This window comes from Lepisosteus platostomus, chromosome 6 (assembly GCF_059453375.1).
Source record: "Lepisosteus platostomus isolate fLepPlt1 chromosome 6, fLepPlt1.hap1, whole genome shotgun sequence".
In the NCBI taxonomy this organism is placed as follows: domain Eukaryota; kingdom Metazoa; phylum Chordata; class Actinopteri; order Semionotiformes; family Lepisosteidae; genus Lepisosteus; species Lepisosteus platostomus.
This window is the reverse complement of record NC_142616.1, coordinates 13,665,205-13,684,849: the sequence shown is the minus strand read 5'-3', so window position 1 is coordinate 13,684,849 and position 19,645 is coordinate 13,665,205. Positions and strand designations below refer to the sequence as shown.

The 19,645-nt window shown below is 49.4% G+C and overlaps 2 protein-coding genes and 1 pseudogene across 4 annotated transcripts in view; 1 reads left to right on the top strand and 2 right to left on the bottom strand.

Moving 5' to 3' along the window:
- The window catches only part of LOC148660453 (uncharacterized), a 37,351-nt gene that overhangs the window by 16,916 nt on the left and 790 nt on the right, over positions 1 to 19,645 (bottom strand). The gene's annotated exons all lie outside the window — the stretch shown is intronic.
- Positions 759 to 8,292, bottom strand: LOC148660455 (uncharacterized; annotated as a pseudogene). The gene is made up of 3 exons (XR_015939792.1): positions 8,193 to 8,292; positions 7,765 to 7,800; positions 759 to 5,740 (listed from the first exon to the last, which is right to left on the bottom strand). The product of XR_015939792.1 is annotated as an uncharacterized LOC148660455 (transcript).
- LOC148660454 (uncharacterized) lies at positions 8,974 to 18,590 on the top strand. Its single transcript, XM_088638164.1, has 4 exons — positions 8,974 to 9,884; positions 17,789 to 18,207; positions 18,262 to 18,432; positions 18,514 to 18,590. The coding sequence occupies exons 1-4, from the start codon at positions 8,974 to 8,976 to the stop codon at positions 18,588 to 18,590; spliced, it is 1,578 nt and encodes a 525-aa protein (XP_088494290.1).

The following is a 19,645-nucleotide window of genomic DNA, read 5'->3' as shown; positions in this document are numbered from 1 at the left end:
TCTTGTGCACCTATGTACAGACTGCATTGTTAAACTTCATCTGATAGTTTGTTTTCCAATCAGATTGTGAAATTGTAATATTCCCAACAAAAGGTTCATCAGATGGACTGGTGTCCCACCCAGGCTGTATCCTGCCTTACTCCCGTTCCTTGCCGGAATAGGCTCCAGCTCTCCCACAACCTTGAATTGGAAGAAGCACTTAGACAATTGAAGAATGAAGGTTCATTGGAATGGAAATGTTTCAAAACTCCATGATTTTGACATTTCAAATGACTAAAACCTTTTTTTTTTTTACCTTACCTTGTCTGTTATATGAATGCACTGATTGATGAATTAAGCGTTTGTTTTGAAAAAATCAATACAGTCCCAGGCTGGGCATCAGAAGAGTGGCAGATTTCCTGACCTTCCTCCAGGGGCTCGATTGTGTGTATTCTCTGTGCACGATGTCAAAATTTTGAAGAGTAGCTACATTTCAGTGACGAACCAAATGTGGATGCAGCATCAGTGGCGACAATATTATTGTACATAATATTTGTCATGTTATTTTCTATGACACAATGTCAAATAAAGCTCTTCTTTACCACAGGACTGATGACAAGGCTACTGCACAAAGTCAGTGCGAACACATGGGTTCACCAGGAAGAGCAATGCGTACACATCAGATTCTGATTGGCTCACCTAACTTCCATGAGCCAATCACAAAACAGTAGTGCTTGACATTTCTACCTTTAATCAATAAAAACACGTTAACGGCACTGTGAAGGTATTGTAAACGATCTTGTTAAACCATTTAATGATTTTCAAAAATGTTAAAAATGACAAACAAAATTGCACTTTGTTTTTTGTAAACAATTCAGAAAAAAGTTACCAAATCTACACAGACTGTATAGCTCATGTTCAGAAGGTATAAAATGTGGATAAATCCCACCCAGATCCACCACTATAGTGGTGGCAATTAACATAGGTATTACCACTAATATATTGCTACTATATTATACATCTTTTACCATGATTAAGATAAAAACATTTTATTGACATAGGAAGAAGTTCAGATTACTTCGATGCCAAGAAACAGGGAAAAAGAGAGATTTAAGATTTAAGATCAGAGATGGTATCTCTCTTGGTTCCTGCACAGCTCAGATACTGATGTGGCTCCCTACTCAACCTCTTCTAAAATATAGAAGGATTAAAAAACAAGATTGACACACAAATCGGGTTTTGTTTATATTTTAGGAAACAATTCTGAGCAAAGTTCAGGAAAATCTACTGTAGGGTCTGTCAGCTTTTATGCTGCTTCTGTAAGTGGAATTGTTGGCTGTCCATGATGGAGATTCTGACTCATACCAGCAAGCAGCAGGAAAAGACGTCAGAAAAGACTTTCCCGATCTCAGCCTGGGAAAATCTTTTAAATGCTGTCCGTAATGATCCGTCTCAATACAGCTCCAGCAAGCAGCCTCGTTCCTTATTGGACAGACAAGAGGGAGGATGGCGGACATCGGTTCCAAAAGGACAAATTCCAGTTCTTTTTGGATGCGAGCTGGAATCGGACACGTGTCGATCCTGGGGAAGTGTGCAAGTCTGGCAGAAGAGCATGTAGGATCGTGGTGTTAGAGCAGGTCTGTGGCAGACACACGGCGACGTGGATCTACGCTGGCGCTCCGAGCCCGCTAGGTGCAGCTGAGCGGCCGCTCGCCCGCGTGAATCATTTTACATGTCTGAAGCTCTTCCCGCACTGGGCGCAGCTGCAGGGTCTGTCCCCTGCGTGAACCTGCTGGTGCTTCTTCAGGGTGATGAGCTGAGCGAAGCTCTTCCACACTGGGCGCAGCTGCAGGGTCGGTCCCCTGCGTGAACCTGCTGGTGCCTCTTCAGGATGATGAGCTGAGCGAAGCTCTTCCACACTGGGCGCAGCTGTAGGGTCTGTCCCCTGTGTGAACCTGCTGGTGCCTCTTCAGGGTGATGAGCTGAGCGAAGCTCTTCCACACTGGGCGCAGCTGTAGGGTCTGTCCCCTGCGTGAACCTGCTGGTGCCTCTTCAGGATGATGAGCTGAGCGAAGCTCTTCCACACTGGGCGCAGCTGTAGGGTCTGTCCCCTGTGTGAACCTGCTGGTGCCTCTTCAGGGTGATGAGCTGAGCGAAGCTCTTCCACACTGGGCGCAGCTGTAGGGTCTGTCCCCTGCGTGAACCTGCTGGTGCCTCTTCAGGATGATGAGCTGAGCGAAGCTCTTCCACACCGGGCGCAGCTGTAGGGTCGGTCCCCTGCGTGAACCTGCTGGTGCCTCTTCAGGGTGATGAGCTGAGCGAAGCTCTTCCACACTGGGCGCAGCTGTAGGGTCGGTCCCCTGCGTGAACCTGCTGGTGCCTCTTCAGGGTGATGAGCTGAGCGAAGCTCTTCCACACTGGGCGCAGCTGTAGGGTCTGTCCCCTGCGTGAACCTGCTGGTGCCTCTTCAGGGTGATGAGCTGAGCGAAGCTCTTCCACACTGGGCGCAGCTGTAGGGTCGGTCCCCTGCGTGAACCTGCTGGTGGTTCTTCAGGGTGATGAGCTGAGCGAAGCTCTTCCACACTGGGCGCAGCTGTAGGGTCTGTCCCCTGTGTGAACCTGCTGGTGCCTCTTCAGGGTGATGAGCTGAGCGAAGCTCTTCCACACTGGGCGCAGCTGTAGGGTCTGTCCCCTGCGTGAACCTGCTGGTGCCTCTTCAGGGTGATGAGCTGAGCGAAGCTCTTCCACACTGGGCGCAGCTGTAGGGTCGGTCCCCTGCGTGAACCTGCTGGTGCCTCTTCAGGGTGATGAGCTGAGCGAAGCTCTTCCACACCGGGCGCAGCTGTAGGGTCGGTCCCCTGCGTGAACCTGCTGGTGCCTCTTCAGGGTGATGAGCTGAGCGAAGCTCTTCCACACCGGGCGCAGCTGTAGGGTCTGTCCCCTGCGTGAACCTGCTGGTGCCTCTTCAGGGTGATGAGCTGAGCGAAGCTCTTCCACACTGGGCGCAGCTGTAGGGTCTGTCCCCTGCGTGAACCTGCTGGTGCCTCTTCAGGGTGATGAGCTGAGCGAAGCTCTTCCACACTGGGCGCAGCTGTAGGGTCGGTCCCCTGCGTGAACCTGCTGGTGGTTCTTCAGGGTGATGAGCTGAGCGAAGCTCTTCCACACTGGGCGCAGCTGTAGGGTCGGTCCCCTGCGTGAACCTGCTGGTGGTTCTTCAGGGTGATGAGCTGAGCGAAGCTCTTCCACACTGGGCGCAGCTGCAGGGTCTGTCCCCTGCGTGAACCTGCTGGTGCTTCTTCAGGGTGATGAGCTGAGCGAAGCTCTTCCACACTGGGCGCAGCTGCAGGGTCGGTCCCCTGCGTGAACCTGCTGGTGCCTCTTCAGGGTGATGAGCTGAGCGAAGCTCTTCCACACCGGGCGCAGCTGCAGGGTCTGTCCCCTGCGTGAACCTGCTGGTGGTTCTTCAGGGTGATGAGCTGAGCGAAGCTCTTCCACACTGGGCGCAGCTGTAGGGTCGGTCCCCTGCGTGAACCTGCTGGTGCCTCTTCAGGGTGATGAGCTGAGCGAAGCTCTTCCACACCGGGCGCAGCTGTAGGGTCGGTCCCCTGCGTGAACCTGCTGGTGCTTCTTCAGGGTGATGAGCTGAGCGAAGCTCTTCCACACTGGGCGCAGCTGCAGGGTCGGTCCCCTGCGTGAACCTGCTGGTGCCTCTTCAGGGTGATGAGCTGAGCGAAGCTCTTCCACACTGGGCGCAGCTGCAGGGTCGGTCCCCTGCGTGAACCTGCTGGTGCCTCCTCAGGGTGATGAGCTGAGCGAAGCTCTTCCACACTGGGCGCAGCTGCAGGGTCTGTCCCCTGCGTGAACCTGCTGGTGCCTCTTCAGGGTGATGAGCTGAGCGAAGCTCTTCCACACTGGGCGCAGCTGCAGGGTCTGTCCCCTGCGTGAACCTGCTGGTGCTTCTTCAGGATGATGAGCTGAGCGAAGCTCTTCCACAGTGGGCGCAGCTGTAGGGTCGGTCCCCTGCGTGAACCTGCTGGTGCCTCCTCAGGGTGATGAGCTGAGCGAAGCTCTTCCACACTGGGCGCAGCTGTAGGGTCGGTCCCCTGCGTGAACCTGCTGGTGCTTCTTCAGGATGATGAGCTGAGCGAAGCTCTTCCACACCGGGCGCAGGTGTAGGGCCGCTCCCCCGTGTGGATGTGCTGGTGCCGCCGCAGGCTGCTGGAGCAGCTGAAGCTCTTCCCGCACTGGGGGCAGCCGTAGGGCCGCTCGCCGGTGTGGGTCCTGCGGTGCTTCTTCAGGCTGCCCGAGCAGCTGAACCTCCTGCCGCACTGGTCGCAGCCGAAGGGCCGCTCCCCCGTGTGGATGCTCTGGTGCGCATTGAGGCTGCTCCGGCGGCTGAAGCTCCTGCCGCACTCGTCGCAGCTGAAGGGCTTCTCGCCCGTGTGGCTCTGCTGGTGCCGCCGCAGGCTGCTGGAGAAGCTGAAGGTCCTGCCGCACTGGGGGCAGCTGTGACCCGCCCACGGCCCCCCGGCCGCGCCGTCGCCCGTCTGGCCCCGGCCCCTCCTGCACTGACGGGGGCCGGCGGGTCTCCCCCCCGGGTGGGTCCGCTGGTGCCGCCGCAGGCTGCTGGAGCAGGCGAAGCTCCTGCCGCAGTCGCCGCAGCTGTAGGGCCGCTCGCCGGTGTGGACGCGCTGGTGCTTCTCCAGGTTGCAGAGCTGAATGAAGCTCCTGCCGCAGTCGCCGCAGCTGTAGGGCCGCTCGCCCGTGTGGATCCGCAGGTGAACTTTTAAGCTGCTCGGGAAAAGGAACGTCTTTCCACAGTGGACGCATTTGAACGGTCTCTCGCCTGCGTGAGTCTGCTGGCGGTTTGGCGAATTGTTGGAGAGACTACAGCTCCCGCCACACTGATTACAGCTCAAGAGTCTCTCTCCTGTGTGAGTGAGTTGTGCTGCTGTGAGGCTGTCTTGACTGTCAGCTCCTGAACTGGCCTCAGCAGTGTCCTCAGTCACAAACAGTGAAGTGAGGGTACTGGGGGTTGTGACCTGCTGCTGCTGTAGCGGTAGTCTCTGCAACCTCACTAAACAAGGACGCAGAACTGGGAACTCCTGAGCATCGGTCTTTTTGATCCTCTGACTCTGTTGCTGCTCCTCTCCTGCACACTCTCCCCTGCTCTGTCCCTGCTGGGTGTGATCGAACTCAGCTGTGTTCTCTTCACTGTGTATAGACTTCAGCTCGGTCTCCTCTTTAATATGGACACAATCCAGACCATCAAGTTCTGGTTTTATGTAGAGGGATCCAATACAAGACCCATGGAGCTCATTCCCAGCAGGAACCGACTGCAGTTCAGTGTGCTGCTCTGTACTGTGAATCAGCAAGGGCTTACAGTCGTGTCCTGTAACACCACCAGAATCAAGCTCGTTCAGCTCCTCTTCTTTATATCCCTGTTCAGTGGCAGACTCTGGCCCACTGAGCCTCTCTGCAGTGTTCAGATGAAGACACTCTGTACTACAGCCAGGCCCTGGCAGACTGAGACTGTGGGAATCACTGACAGCCCCCGACTCCATCTTGTGCTCAGACTCCAGTCCACTGAGCTCCTCCTGCCTCTGTCTGCTCCTGCTCTGCTCAGCGAGCTGCTCGGGGCCTCCAGGAGCAGTGAGCTGTGCCCCCTGTATCCCAGCACAGCCCCTCTCCTCCTCCCAGTGCAGCTGCCCCACAGGAGCACTTTCCCCAGCGCCAGGGAGACTGAGGGCTCCTCCAGCCCCTGGACAGAAGACAGGACAAGAGAAGAGCACTGAGCTGCACTGGGAGACTCAGCTGAGAGCCTCCGACCAGCCCTGCAGCACACACAACAAGCACTGGACTAGGATAAACACAAAATAGGGATGTATGTTTAAAATATGGGATAGTGACAATTAGGTCATTCTTACAGAGTCTGAGCACAAACAGTCAGAGAAATAATTATAGAAAAAAGCTTTTATTGTATATACACTTCCTCAAAAAACTCCCTCAAAGATTCCTCCTCATATATACACTCAAACATATACTCCCTCAGTTATAGGCATGCATACACAGTACTCCATCATATATACTCATTCATTTACTTCCTCACACATACCGACTCGTTTAGAAAGCTTAATAGACAACTGAGTTTTCCTTCTTCAACCAGGGAAGAAGTGTAGTTTGTGATAATAAAAGCATTATTTAATGTGAAACACCCAGAGAAAACATCACAAAGAATTCAGCCGAGGAAAGCTGTGCCTTTTTTTGGCATTTTGCAAGAGTCCATGGAAAAAGTACAAGACAAATCTGAAGTAACACTACTCCACATTCACACACGTTCTGCTATACTGAATCAGGACAATCCCACAGCAGTGGTACATTAAGTAGCAAAACCACAAAATATCACAGTTTGGTATTTTACCTTGTCTAGGGCACATGCACACGGCTGAAACTGCAAGATGAGATGACACACAAAGACAACAGGCTAGCGGGAAATGCAGTAGCATGGGAGCTTTAGCTCTTTTATGCACCAAACTTTATTATTATAAAATATTATTTATTATTATTATAACTTTATTATTAAAGTTTGGTGCATAAAAGAATTAATCACACAAACCTAGTGGCAGAGTCAGTCTTAAAAATCAAAAAGCTCTCAGTGTATTAATCTGCGTTAAGAGTGTGTGGATGTATCTTAACTACAGCTGACATTATTTTTCCAAGGAAAACATTTATAACGAAGTCCCTGTCTCTCAAAAAACATATACAACAATGGTGGTGGTGGTCAGCATTGCCTCCTCACAGCCCTGGGCCCTGGGGTCAGTTCCAGCGGTGCTGTCTGTGTGGAGTCTGCATGTTCTCCCTGTGTTCATGGGATTTCCTCTGGGTGAACCAGTTTTCTCCCACAGTCCAGAGACATACTGCTGGTTAATTGGCTTCTGGGAGAACTGGCCCTGGTGTGTGTGCGCTGCGCGGTGGACGGGCGTCCCCTTTAGGCTGTACCCTGCCTTGCACCCGGTGCTTGCTGGGATAGACTCCAGCTCCCCTGTGATGCTGGGCTGGGAGAAGTGGTTCGAAGATGGACAGATGGGTGTAATTCAAATCGTCTGATTCAAAATAAATAAACTGAACTTCTAATGTGTGCCTGGAATTTCAGGTTACTTATTTAGTTACTACATTTAATGATGTAGCCCGGGGGTTTTAGTTGAAGTCAAACCAATAATGAACCTAACAAAATAACATTATACTCACAGTAATACTGAAAACTGTGCGAGTTGGAACGCAGGTGATAAACTACGGTTGCTAATGTTTACCGAGCTGTTGTTGACTAAGGTTTCCAGGTGCCACGCTTGTGGAAAAGATTAGGTTTTAAGACAAAAGCGACTAGCTACAAATCTACTTAAACTGTACATGATGATGGTCCTTGGGTCTTTTTTACACGCTTGTTACCAGCACCAATCTCTAATTATTACGCGCGGGGACTCCAGTACTGTCGGGAACCGTCAGTTGAAATCTGACAACATTGCGTTTGGAAAAGCGGTATTCTGAAGCGAGTCTTGTAAGGTGTGAGTTCCTGTGCGTGTGTCAGCCCTGCCTTGCAGTCAGATTCAGTAAATCGTTTCTCACGTGAAAAAGAGGCTAACAAAATACACGAGCCCTCATCTCCCCTTCCAAGGAAATCAATCCGGCCCCATGAGCAAAGCGGACAGGACCCGGAGGGGTTTTATCCGACAGGAGGGCCGGTATTTCAGTCCGGGTGACTCCAGCCCGCAGCTCGTCCACACTTACCGGCCCCTGTCCCTCTCCCTCTCGGCTCCTCTGTGATCCGGGACAGACCCGGACCCCACCGCCGCCGACTCCTTCTCCAGCAGCCCACACTGTCCACGACTCGGCTAACGGGTCAGCCGGCCAAATACGGCGTCTGCACCCTCCGCCCCCCCTAACCCAGAGCTCTCTTGGCGGTGGAAATGCAATATTTGAAGTCCATCAAAACGTGCAAAAAAAGTACAATTGTCGTATGTAAAACGATGACTTGCTGCCTTCAGATTGTGTCCGGCAAAAATAGTTATGTTTTTTTTTTTCTGTTAACTTTTCTTTTCTTATTTAATGTTTGATAAAACGCCGACAGCCCCTCTCAGGACGTACTTCCTGGAGCTACGGCCGGTTCAAAACAACCAAAGAGCGCCGGCCGACAGACAAGAGCGGCTCCTCTGTGACCCGGGACAGACCCGGACCCCACCGCCGCCTGTCCCCGGACTGCTGCTGCCGCCGACTCCTTCTCCAGCAGCCGGGGCCTCGGCGCTTCCCTCTCCTGCTTCACGGCTATCGGGAGAAGGGTTTAAAAATCACGGGAACACTGACTCGCCATCGGCGAGAAGCGAGTCCGTCATGAGACACATCTCTCCGTGCAGCTGTGTCGCCGAACTGCGGCGCCTGTCGCGCGTGTGACGTCATCATGGGCAGACACTGCTCCCGCCCCCAACACACACCGTTCGAAACCAGGGAGCTGCGCTATTTCAGAATAAAAGTCCGACCCGTCATAGAGAAATACTTTATTGATCCCGTTGCAGTGCAACAGCAGCTTAACACAGACAACACAGCCACAGTGAAACGAATGATACAATAATAATAATAATAATAATACAATACAATCAGTACAGTGAGAAGTGCACTAAAAGAGTTACTCACAGTCCAGGACACACAAAGAACAAACTAGAACAGAACAGTATGCAGAAACATCGTATTGCACATATGAATATATAGATGTAAATATAGATATAAATATAAATATAAATGTATTGCACGGGTCCCTGGCATATATTGCACAAAACCGCTTGTAAACGGGAAAAGAAAAAGAACAGATGTAGCAGTTTACTGTTCAGTCCAGAAACAGGTCACTGTCAATGTTGCCTCTGCCAGACGCAAGGTGGATGAGTTGTAAAGTCTTATGGCAGAAGGCAAGAATGACCTCCTGTAGCGCTGCCTGTCGCACCGCGGATGAATCAGTCTATTGCTGAACGTGCTCTTCATTCCTGCCGTAATCAGTGTGGCGGGAGCTGTAGTCTCTCCAACAATTCGCCAAACCGCCAGCAGACTCACGCAGGCGAGAGACCGTTCAAATGCGTCCACTGTGGAAAGACGTTCATTTGTTCGAGCAGCTTAAAAAAGCACCTGCGGATCCACACGGGCGAGCGGCCCTACAGCTGCGGCGACTGCGGCAGGAGCTTCGTTCAGCTCTGCAACCTGAAGAAGCACCAGCGCGTCCACACCGGCGAGCGGCCCTACGGCTGCGGCGACTGCGGCAGGAGCTTCGCCTGCTCCAGCAGCCTGCGGCGGCACCAGCGGACCCACCCGGGGGGGAGACCCGCCGGCCAGACGGGCGACGGCGCGGCGGGGGGGCCCTTGGCGGGTCACAGTTGCCCCCAGTGCGGCAGGACCTTCAGCTGCTCCAGCCACCTGCGGCGGCACCAGCAGAGCCACACGGGCGAGAAGCCCTTCAGCTGTGACGAGTGCGGCAGGAGCTTCAGCCGCCCGAGCAGCTTGAAGGCGCACCAGCACGTCCACACGGGGGAGCGGCCCTTCGGCTGCGACGAGTGTGGCAGGAGGTTCAGCTACTCGGGCGACCTGAAGAAGCACCGCAGGACCCACACCGGCGAGCGGCCCTACGGCTGCCCTCAGTGCGGGAAGAGCTTCAGCCGCTTGGGCTTGAGGATTCACCTGCGCGCGCACACCGGGGAGCGGCCCTACACCTGCGCCCGGTGCGGGAAGAGCTTCGCTCAGCTCATCACCCTGAAGAAGCACCAGCAGGTTCACGCAGGGAACCGACCCTACAGCTGCGACGAGTGCGGGAGGAGCTTCAGACATGTTAGCGGTTTACGAGGGCACCGGCGGGTTCACGCGGGCGAGCGGCCACTCAGCTGCACCTAGCGGGCTCGGAGCGCCAGCGTAGATCCACGTCGCCGTGTGTCTGCCACAGACCTGCTCTAACACCACGGTCCTACATGCTCTTCTGCCAGACTTACACACTTCCCCAGGATCGACGTTTGTTTTTCCTCCGATTCCAGCTCGCATCCAAAAAGAACTGGAATTTGTCCTTTTGGAATCAATGTCTTGTCTAATAAGGCATGAGACTGCTTGCTGGACGGATCATTACGGAAAGAATTCAAAAGATATTTCCAGACTGAGATCAGGAAAATCTTTTCTGATGCCTTTTCCTGCTATTTGCTCGTATGAGTCAGAAACTCCATCACCGACAGCCCACTTTCAGAAGCAGCATTGAAGCTAACAAACGCTAAAAACACTAGATACATACTTTATTAATCACCTGAGGGAAATTGCAGTGCAACAACAGCCAAGCACAGTCAACACAGTATAGTGTAATGTAACAATACAATAATACAACAGTACAATACAGTAAGCACAGGCAGTGAGAAGTGCAATAAAATGTAGTATAGAGAATTGCACACAGTACAGAATATACAAAAACAAACCAGAGTGTACAGTACACAAGAAGATCTATTGCACAGTATAAATATATTGCACATTATCCACAAGCATATATTGCACACCAGTTGTAAACAGAAAACCAGCTGTAAACAGAGGATTCAGGTTTAGTCCCAAAACAGGTCAGTGTTGCCCTCCCCAGACACACAGTGGACGAGTTGTAAAGTCTTATGGCAGAAGGCAAGAATGACCTCCTGTAGCGCTGCCTGTCGCACCGTGGATGGATCAGCCTATTGCTGAACGTGCTCTTCATTCTCACAAGAATGTCATAAAGGGGATGGGAGACGTTGTCCATGATGGTCATTAATTTGGACACCATTCTCTTCTCAGCCACTACCTCCAGGGGGTCCAGTCAAACCCAATGACAGAACTTGCTCTTTGATGAGCTTGTTCAACCTGTTGGCATCCCCTGCTCTAGTCCCAAAGCCCCAGCACACCACCGCGTAGAAATTAGTACTCGCTACAACAGACTGATAGAACATATGTAGAATCTTACTACATATGTTAAAGGACCTGAGCCTCCTCAAGAAGTAAAGTCGGCTCTGACCATGTAGATGGCCTCAGTGTTCTTAGTCCATTCCAGTCTATCGTCGATGTGCACTCCCAGGTACTTGTGTGAATCAACTATCTCCGTGCCACTCCCATGGATGCAGACAGAAGTAGGTTGGACCCTCTTCCTCCTGAAGTCTATCACCAACTCCTTAGTCTTTGCCATGTTTCCCCACACCACTCCACAAAGCTGTTAATCTGTACTCCTCCTCCTGCCCACCCTTGATACATCCCACAATTGCAGAGTCATCTGAGAACTTCTGCAGGTGGCATGACTTTGAGTTGTACTTAAAGTCCGAAGTATAGAGAGTGAAGAGTAATGGAGAAAGAACCGTCCCCTGAGGAACCCCTGTGTTACTCACTACCTGTTCAGACACACAGTTCTGCAGTCTCACAGACTGTGGTCTGCCTGTCAGGTAGTCAGTGATCCATGAGATCATGGAGGCATCAACTTGCATCTCCTCCAGCTTCCTCCTTAGTAGTAAGGGCTGGATGGTATTGAAGGCACTGGAGAAGTAAAAAAACATGATCCTTACGGTGTTGCCAGCCCTGTCCAGGTGTGAGTAGGCCCCTTGCAGCATGTAGATGATCGCATCCTCCACACCAACACTGGGCTGGTAGGCGAACTGTAGGGTGTCCAGTGATGAGCTAACCGGGGGTCTCAGGTGGGATAAGACCAGCCTCTCCAGTGTCTTCATGACGTGAGAAGTCAGTGCAAGTGGTCTGTAGTCGTTGAGGACAGAGGGGCGCCCTTTCTTTGGTACCGGAACCAGGCATGATGTCTTCCAGAGCACAGGGATTCTCTCCAAGCGCAGGCTCAGGTTGAACAGTCGCTGGAGCACTTCACTCAGCTGATCAGCACAGGCCCTCAGAACTCTGGGACAGACGTTGTCTGGTCCTGTGGCCTTACCCTGGTGCAGCCTCTTCAGCTCCTTCTTCACCTGGTCAGCCATGATGGTCAGCCTGGCCTGGGGGATGGTGCTCAGAGCGCTGTAGGTGCTGCAGGTGTTAATGGTGGAGGTGTTGGAGAATGGCAGCTGCAGGGGATGGCGGGGTGAGTAGCTGTTGGGGGTCGTAGCTGTAGGCGGCCATGATTGTGGGGGGATGGAGGAGGTGTTGGGCAGTTGCAGCTGTGAGGGCTTAGGGAGCGTGTGGCTGTGGGGGGATGGGTGTTGAGCCACAGAGGGCCCCGAATCAAACCTGTTAAAGGACTGGTTCAGCCCGTTGGCCATCTCCAGGTTCCCCTCTGTTACACCTCCAGCCTGTTTGAAACCAGTGATCTCTCTCATGCTGCTCCATACATCCCTCACCCTATTCCTTTGCAGCTTGTCCTCTACCTTCCTCCTGTAGGCGTCCTTGCTCTCTCTTAACTTCTGCTTTAGTTCCCTCTGTACACGCCTGACCTCCTCCCTGTCCCCCCTCCTAAAGGCTCTCTTCTTGTCATTCAGAAGAGCCTTCAGGTCGCTGGTGATCCAGGGTTTGTTATTGGGAAAGCAGTGTACGTCTTTGGTGGGGATGGTGTTGTCTACACAGACGTTAATGTAGTCAGTGACACGGTTCGCCATGCTGTCTGTCGTCCCCATGTGGCTCGCACAGCACATCCCAGTCGGTAACTTCCAGAGCACCACGTAGATCCTCCATAGCCTCCTGAGACCATCTCCTCTCAGTCCTCATGGTCGCAGGTTAGCGCTGGACAATAGGCTCGTATAGTGGTGTAAACAGGGCAAGGTTGTGATCTGATCTGCCAAGGGGGGGAAGGGCTGATCATCTCTCATCTGTCGTCAAAGTTCCAAGGCGATATAAGGAAACCAGAATTGTTGAAGATCCGTTGGGGTTCAGTAAATGCCGTTGCAATGAATCAAATAGAAATCACGTAAATGCACCAAATTAAAAGTGCAACGCTACGGGGTTCACGTGGGCGCCCTCGCCTGCTGCCTGCATCAGGTCGGCCCCCCCACCGTCGGGGCCTCGAACCCGGGCCTCCGGCGTCACTCAACAGGGACCCAGCCTGGTGAGCTAAAGAGAGATCTCCCCCCCAGCCCAGCGGCTGTGGGCCCTGCTATCACAGGGAAGGGCGGTGACGTCACCGCTCTGGTAAGCCGGCTCTTACACGCTCGTTGGTGGCCGTAAGCGTTACAAAAGATATGGTGAAAGATATATACTTCTATTATTTTGAGAAGGCAAAATCTTATCTAATGTTTCTTCCACGTAATCACCAGAGACGTTTCAGTCCTCCCGAATCTGCTTCAGTAAATCCAACCAGAACTGAAGGTTTTATTGTGTTAGATTTGTTGATTCAAACTGCTTTGTCAATAGTGCATTTGTCCTGTAGCATAGTCACCTGTATGAGTTATTCTTCTGAATGTTATATGAATGACATTAAACTATAACTGGTACAAGGAATAGTGTACTTCTCATTGCTCCTTCGTGACCTCTCCCTCGTAACCTTTTTAAACTTCGCGGGTTACCAAGAATAAGGTTGAGGTTTGGGTGGGGGTGGGGGGGGGTCTTTTATGTTGAAACAATGTAGTTCTGGATGAAGGTTAAAAGACTTTTACTTTGCAATCACACAAAACTTAATAATAGGATTTTGGAAAATGACAGCTTTAAAATGGAAATTAAGGAAATTACACAAACACATTGGAGGCGAGCTCAATTAACAAATTCATATAGCCCAAACTGGGAATAAGATAAGATTAATTGCCATAAAAAGAAGTAAAGAAGCTGTACGTTCTAATAAAATATTAAAAGGAAGAGGACGTTATTAAGGCACTTTGTGATCTTACTGATGACAGCAATACCAATCAAGCAGATACTTGTAAATTAGTTGGACTGCAAGCTGAGCTGGATGAACTTTACATAGAAAAAGCAAAAGGAGCTTTTGTTAGATCCAGAAAACGATGGCTGGAGGAAGGTGAAAAAAACTCAAAACACTTTTATAATTTGGAAAAAAAGAATGGAGATTATACATCACTTAGTAAACTTAATATAGATGGCTGTGAAACTCAAAATCCTGTAGCAATTTCAAGATATGTATCAGATTTTTATTGTAAGTTATATACTAGTAAGGCATGTTCTATGGATAAAATGTGTGATTTTCCTAATTCATTAAAAGAAGACTTTAAAACTATAGATGAAGGGTTTAAAGTCATCTGTGATGAAGAGATATCCATTTTTTAAGAAAGTTATTAGTAAGCTCAAGGTTAACAAATCTCCTGGTAATGATGGCCTTACCACTGAATTTTATAAAACCTTTTGATTTGGCTGAATTTCTTCTTCTGGTGTTTAAGGAATCAATTGACAAGGGAGTTTTACCAAGCTCAATGACTCAGGGCTTAATAACCATAATTCCAAAACCAGATAAAGATCATTTGTTGACAGACAATTGGCGACCTATCACTTTAATTAATAATGATTCTAGCGTCTGTTTTAGCAGAGAGACTGAAAACAGGCCTTGACTCAATTATTGATGAGTCACAATCAGGTTTTATGAAAGGAAGACATATATGTAACAATATTCAATTGGCGTTGGACATTATAGACTAGGGTGAACTTATAAGTCAGGATAGCTTTATTCTATTTGTGGATTTTTATAAGGCTTTTGACACAATTGAACAATCTTTTATTTTTGAAACTCTCAATTTTGTTTGGCTTTGGTGAGTATTTTCAGAAGGTAGTTAGAACTTTGTACAATCAGGGTAACAGCTCTGTTAAATTGGCTCATGGAACCTCTCATAGATTTAGAATTGGTAGAGGAATTCGATGACGATGTCCCATAAACCCATTTTTATTCCTGCTGGTCACACAAGTTATGGCTATTCATATACAAAGATATGTGTTTCAGGGTATTCAAATACAGGCTAGAGAGATAAAGTGCTCCCAATTAGCTGATGACACAACGCTATTTTTAAGAAACTATGCAGAGATTGAGAAGGCAATTAAGTGTATAAAGGTTTTTTCCTCTGTTTCTGGTCCTTCTCTAAATTAAAAAAAATGTGAACTGATGGCTCTTGGGAATTGTGATGTCTCATCCATATGTAATATTCCTGTTAAAGATGTAGTTGAATATCTTGGTACTAAGATTTCCAAAAATCCAAAAATTAGAAATGATCTAAACTTTTCTCCAATTATGCATTCATTTGAGAAAAAAACTTGACTTATGGTTGTTAGGAGACCTTTCTTTAAATGGTCGAATACTTTTGTCTAAATCTGAGGGCTTATCTAGATTCGTGTGTGCTTTGCTGGTTCTGGATGTACCACCTTCAATTATTAGGAAAAGTGACTCTAAACTTTTCAAATTTATCTGGAGGAATAAACCCCATTATCTTAAAAAAGAGATTAATTGTTGTCCACAGGCAGGAGGGGGCTTAAATGTTTTAGATTTTAGGACATCTAGTGCTACTTTTAAGATTAAATGGATACAAAACTATTTCAAAAATAAGCAAAGTATATGGCATATAATCCCCAATTTGATATTTCAAGAAGTAGGGGGTATAGAGTTTTTACTGAAGTGTAACTTTGACATTGGAGAAATCCCCTTGAAACTTGCTAGTTTTCATAAACAAGTACTTCTAACGTGGTCACTTATGTATGAACATAACTTCTCCCCTTATAGATTTACTATTTGGAACAACAGATATATAAAAATTAGACATAAAACCTTATTTTTTTAAAATTGGGTCAAGAATGGTATAATTTGGATTAAACAATTAATCAATGCTGGTGGTGAAATATATAGTTACACCGAGTTTGTTAATAGATACAATATTTCTATTCATTTAAATCAGTATTTCACTGTAATTAATGTGATTTCTGGGGAAATATTAACTCTTTTAAGGAATTGTAATAGTAGTCTTTAGAAACGTTGGAAGAATTTACAGCTCACATTAGACTACAAGGAAAGGACATTTTGAATTGTGGATGGAATAACCAATTTTTTGGGATCCTGTAACGATACAGTTCTTTCCGGACCCTATGCGGACGACACAATCCAAGGAAAAGTGAAGGAAATACGGGGGGAAAAGTCATGCAGGATACGGGGATGAAGACAGGGGGCGTGTCCTTGGTGCACTGGTGTTTGGGGGAGGTGTGGCCGAGGCAAACGATCCAGGGAGAATTTCAAAGGAGAATCCAAAAACAGGGGAAAAGTCCATGGCCGGGTGATCCATCCAAAACAGGAGATTAAAAACAGGAACCGGGTCGGAACCAGCAGGGGAAACGGGAACAGAAAATAAAACCTTAACGGGACCAGGCGCTTCCAGGTCCCGGACTCGCCTGGTGCGGAAACCAGAGCAGAGCCCGGATTAACATCAGCGCCTGGCTTTTAAGGTGGGCTGGCAGGAGTCTAGAACAAGGGGCAGGTGCACAAAATCAGGTCCGAAGTGAAAGAGCCGGAACGCCCTTAAGGAGGAGGGACTACAATCGGGACTACAATCGGGACAGATCCCTGTTGAAAAATGATAATGTACTTGCGGTTACAATATATTGGAATTCCTCATTTGGAAAACGCATTGACTGGAAAAATATTTGGATGATGCCCAATAAATATTGTATAACCGATAAGGTTAAGGAGGTTTCATAAAAAAGAATTCATCGAATTTACCCAGTTAAGACTCTTAAGACTCTTAATTTAAAAATAATATAGATGACAAATGTGTTTTTTGTGCCAATACCCTGAAACTATTCAGCATGTCCCAGGGTAAAAGTTGTAAACTTATATTAAAAAAGAAACCAATATTGATATTTGTTTTGATGAAAAAGATGTTATGTTAAGTTTCATCCCCATCGAAAACAATGTAAAAATTTTGTTTGTAATCAATTTAATTATTATAATGGCACTTTATTATATACATAAAATGAGGTGGTCTGGGAAGACCCCTTTGTTTGAGCATTTTAAAATGGATGTAAGGGGGTATTTGGAGACTATTTTGAAGTGCAAAAATATGAAAGCGGTGCGGACATTATTTTTATTTAATTTGTTCAATCTTTTTTCATAACTTGAATTTATGTAGTAATATGTACCCCTGACAATCTTTTTGTCTTGAACTGTTATATGTCCTCTTGTTTGTATTGTGATTTTTGTTATTCTGTTAAGCAAAAATAAAAATAATAAAAAAAAAGCTGAGTGGTGGTTGACCTGAGTTGCCGCTGTGACAAGGCAGAATGACGTCACCTGCGTGACGAAGGTGCAAGCTCAGGACAACGACACAGCTTCAGGGACGGATCACTGTCCTACCAGAATCGCGTCGGAAAGACTCGGGATGTCGGAATCTGTCTCTAATTTACGAACCCAGAGGGGCGAAGCTGCAGATCTCTTCTGGGGTCAGATTCTGGTGTCGCTTTGCAGAACCGACTGGCCCGCCTTTCGGAGGCATCTCTGAGCAGATCGGCGGAGCTTGAAATCACACGGCTTGCCAGCGGATTGGCGCGTCCGGAGGTGGAAACAGCCTGAGTGAAGCAGGAGACCGAAGCGCTGAGGTCCCGGCTGTTGGAGAAGGAGTCGGCGGCAGGAGCAGACCGGGAACAGGCGGCTCCTCCTGGGGTCAGCGGCGGTGGAGTCTGCGTCCTAACAGCATAGGATGCCTTCGAGTAAAAGCTTAGCTTTCTGAAGGGTGTTCGTTTCGTTTTCTCAAACGATTAGGGATCTTTGAGAGACAAATTGCTAATACAAGAAATTGTATATTAAAGAGGAGACCGAGCTGCAGCAGGGCCTGAGAGGGAGGAAGACCGACTCGGTGAGGATTAATACGCGGAATGAGAGGCCGTTCAGCTGCAGTCAGTGTGGGAAGAGGTTCACTCGCTCCAGCAGCCTGAAGGAGCACCAGCAGATTCACACCGGGGAGAGACCGTTCAGCTGCAGTCGGTGCGGGAAGAGCTTTTCGCACGTGAGCAGTTTGAAGAAGCACCGGCAGACCCACGCGGGCGATCGGCCCTACGGCTGCAGCCTGTGCAGCAGGAGCTTCAGCTGCACCTTGAGAGAGCACCGGCGGACCCACATCGGCGAGCGGCCCTTCACCCGCGGTGAGTGCGGGCGGGGCTCGAGCAGCTCGAAGAAGCACCGGCGCGTCCACAAGGGGGAGCGGCTGCACACCCGCGGGGAGTGTGGGAAGAGCTTCGGCCACTCCGGGGTCCCGAAGGGCCACGAGCGGATCCACACGGGGGAGCGGCCCTGTGACTGCGGTCAGGGTGGGAAGAGCTTTGTTTACTCGAACGACCTCAAGCGGCACCAGTGAGTTCACAGCTGCCCACAGTCTGGGAAGAGCTTCAGCTGTGCCGTCCACTTGAAAGAGCACCGGCGAGTCCACACTGGTGAGAAGCCGTTCAGCTGCAGCCAGTGCGGGAAGAGTTTTAGCCAGTCAAGCAGCTTGAAAAATCACCAGAGAAACAGAGAAACAGTTTCCCCTGGTGCGTCCAGAGCGCTAGTGTAGATCGCGCTGCTGTAAGTCTATGTTGGAACTTGTCCGCAGGCGCTTGGCGGTGTGGCAGTGCGAGAGTGGGAGGAGCCGCGGCGAACGCCAGTAAAAGTCAATGCCCCTTCTGAGGGGGCGGAGGTACCAGCGTGAGGCTAGCAGAAACCACAAAAAACACAAGAAAGGGAAAAAACAATTTAAAAGGAAAAAGACAGGTGCAGACTGGACCGCCCCTGTTTCAGGGGGCATAGAAGCGCCCAGGCTGGTCTTACCCTATCAACCCAAAGGTTCATGGCAGGACAGTGGGAGAAAAGGTCAGCCTGCCCCCGTGGAGGTACACCGCGGGACACGCTGAAAAGAAAAGAAAATGAAAACAAAAAACCAACGGCCTTGACGCTCTCTCCCCACCGGAGAGTCCCCTGTGGGCCTGTCACTGGAAGATTCTCCCCTTGCGGGGATCTGCTCGTCCCTCCGGGGAGGTACTCAGTGTGTCTTTAAGGGCCCCCACAGCTGCGGCTTGTCTTTAGGCGTTCATTAGCCAGGACAGCTGTGGCTAATGGACAAACTCCTTCTCTCCCCAGATTTTGTGTGATTCTACCCATCTACAGTATCTACTACTTAAATCTTTCTCTCGGAAAGACTTTATTCAAGCAGAAATTGAAACTCGCAACCAGAAACACCTCAAGCAACCAAAATCAGAGTTAGTGAGCTGCCCTCTTTATTGGTCCCATTAGGTATGGAGATGCTGGTTGAAGCTTTATTGAGACAACAAGAATGGTCACAATTTCGGACATTCCCTTTCCCTAGTTTTTAGGATCAGAGATTTGGAGATCTGCCTTTGCCGTACGTTCCTGTACGTTCCTGTACGTTCCTGTACCTTCTTCGCCTGCTGCGCTTTCCTTCAGCACAGAAGCAGGAGGAGAGCTGCTGAGCCAGGCCTGAGGCTCAACCTGCATTCAATGACCTGCCTTCCCTGACCTTTGATCTCAAGCTGTGTCAGTGGAGGCTGGAGAAGAAGACTCCAGCTTGACAAAGTTGCTGTAATAAAGACAAAGCTCTTTTTACAGTAGAAGTGGTAAGTATGGGCTTTCTGGTGGACTGTTACCTCAGTGAACTGCACACGGTGTTGTTTCCGGACCAGCTGTGTGGGGGTGCAGGGACACTGTGGTGGTGGATTTGGGCAGGAATTAGAATAAAACCCTTCTGCT

Bases quoted from the DNA above. Each gene is read 5' to 3' on its own strand.
- LOC148660454 (XM_088638164.1), top strand. From the start codon at position 8,974: ATGAATCAGTCTATTGCTGAACGTGCTCTTCATTCCTGCCGTAATCAG. The intron at 9,885-17,788 runs GCCACTCAGCTG...GCGGAATGAGAG, and splicing joins CGGGTTCACGCGGGCGAGCG to GCCGTTCAGCTGCAGTCAGT. The intron at 18,433-18,513 runs GTGCGTCCAGAG...GCGGTGTGGCAG, and splicing joins CAGAGAAACAGTTTCCCCTG to TGCGAGAGTGGGAGGAGCCG.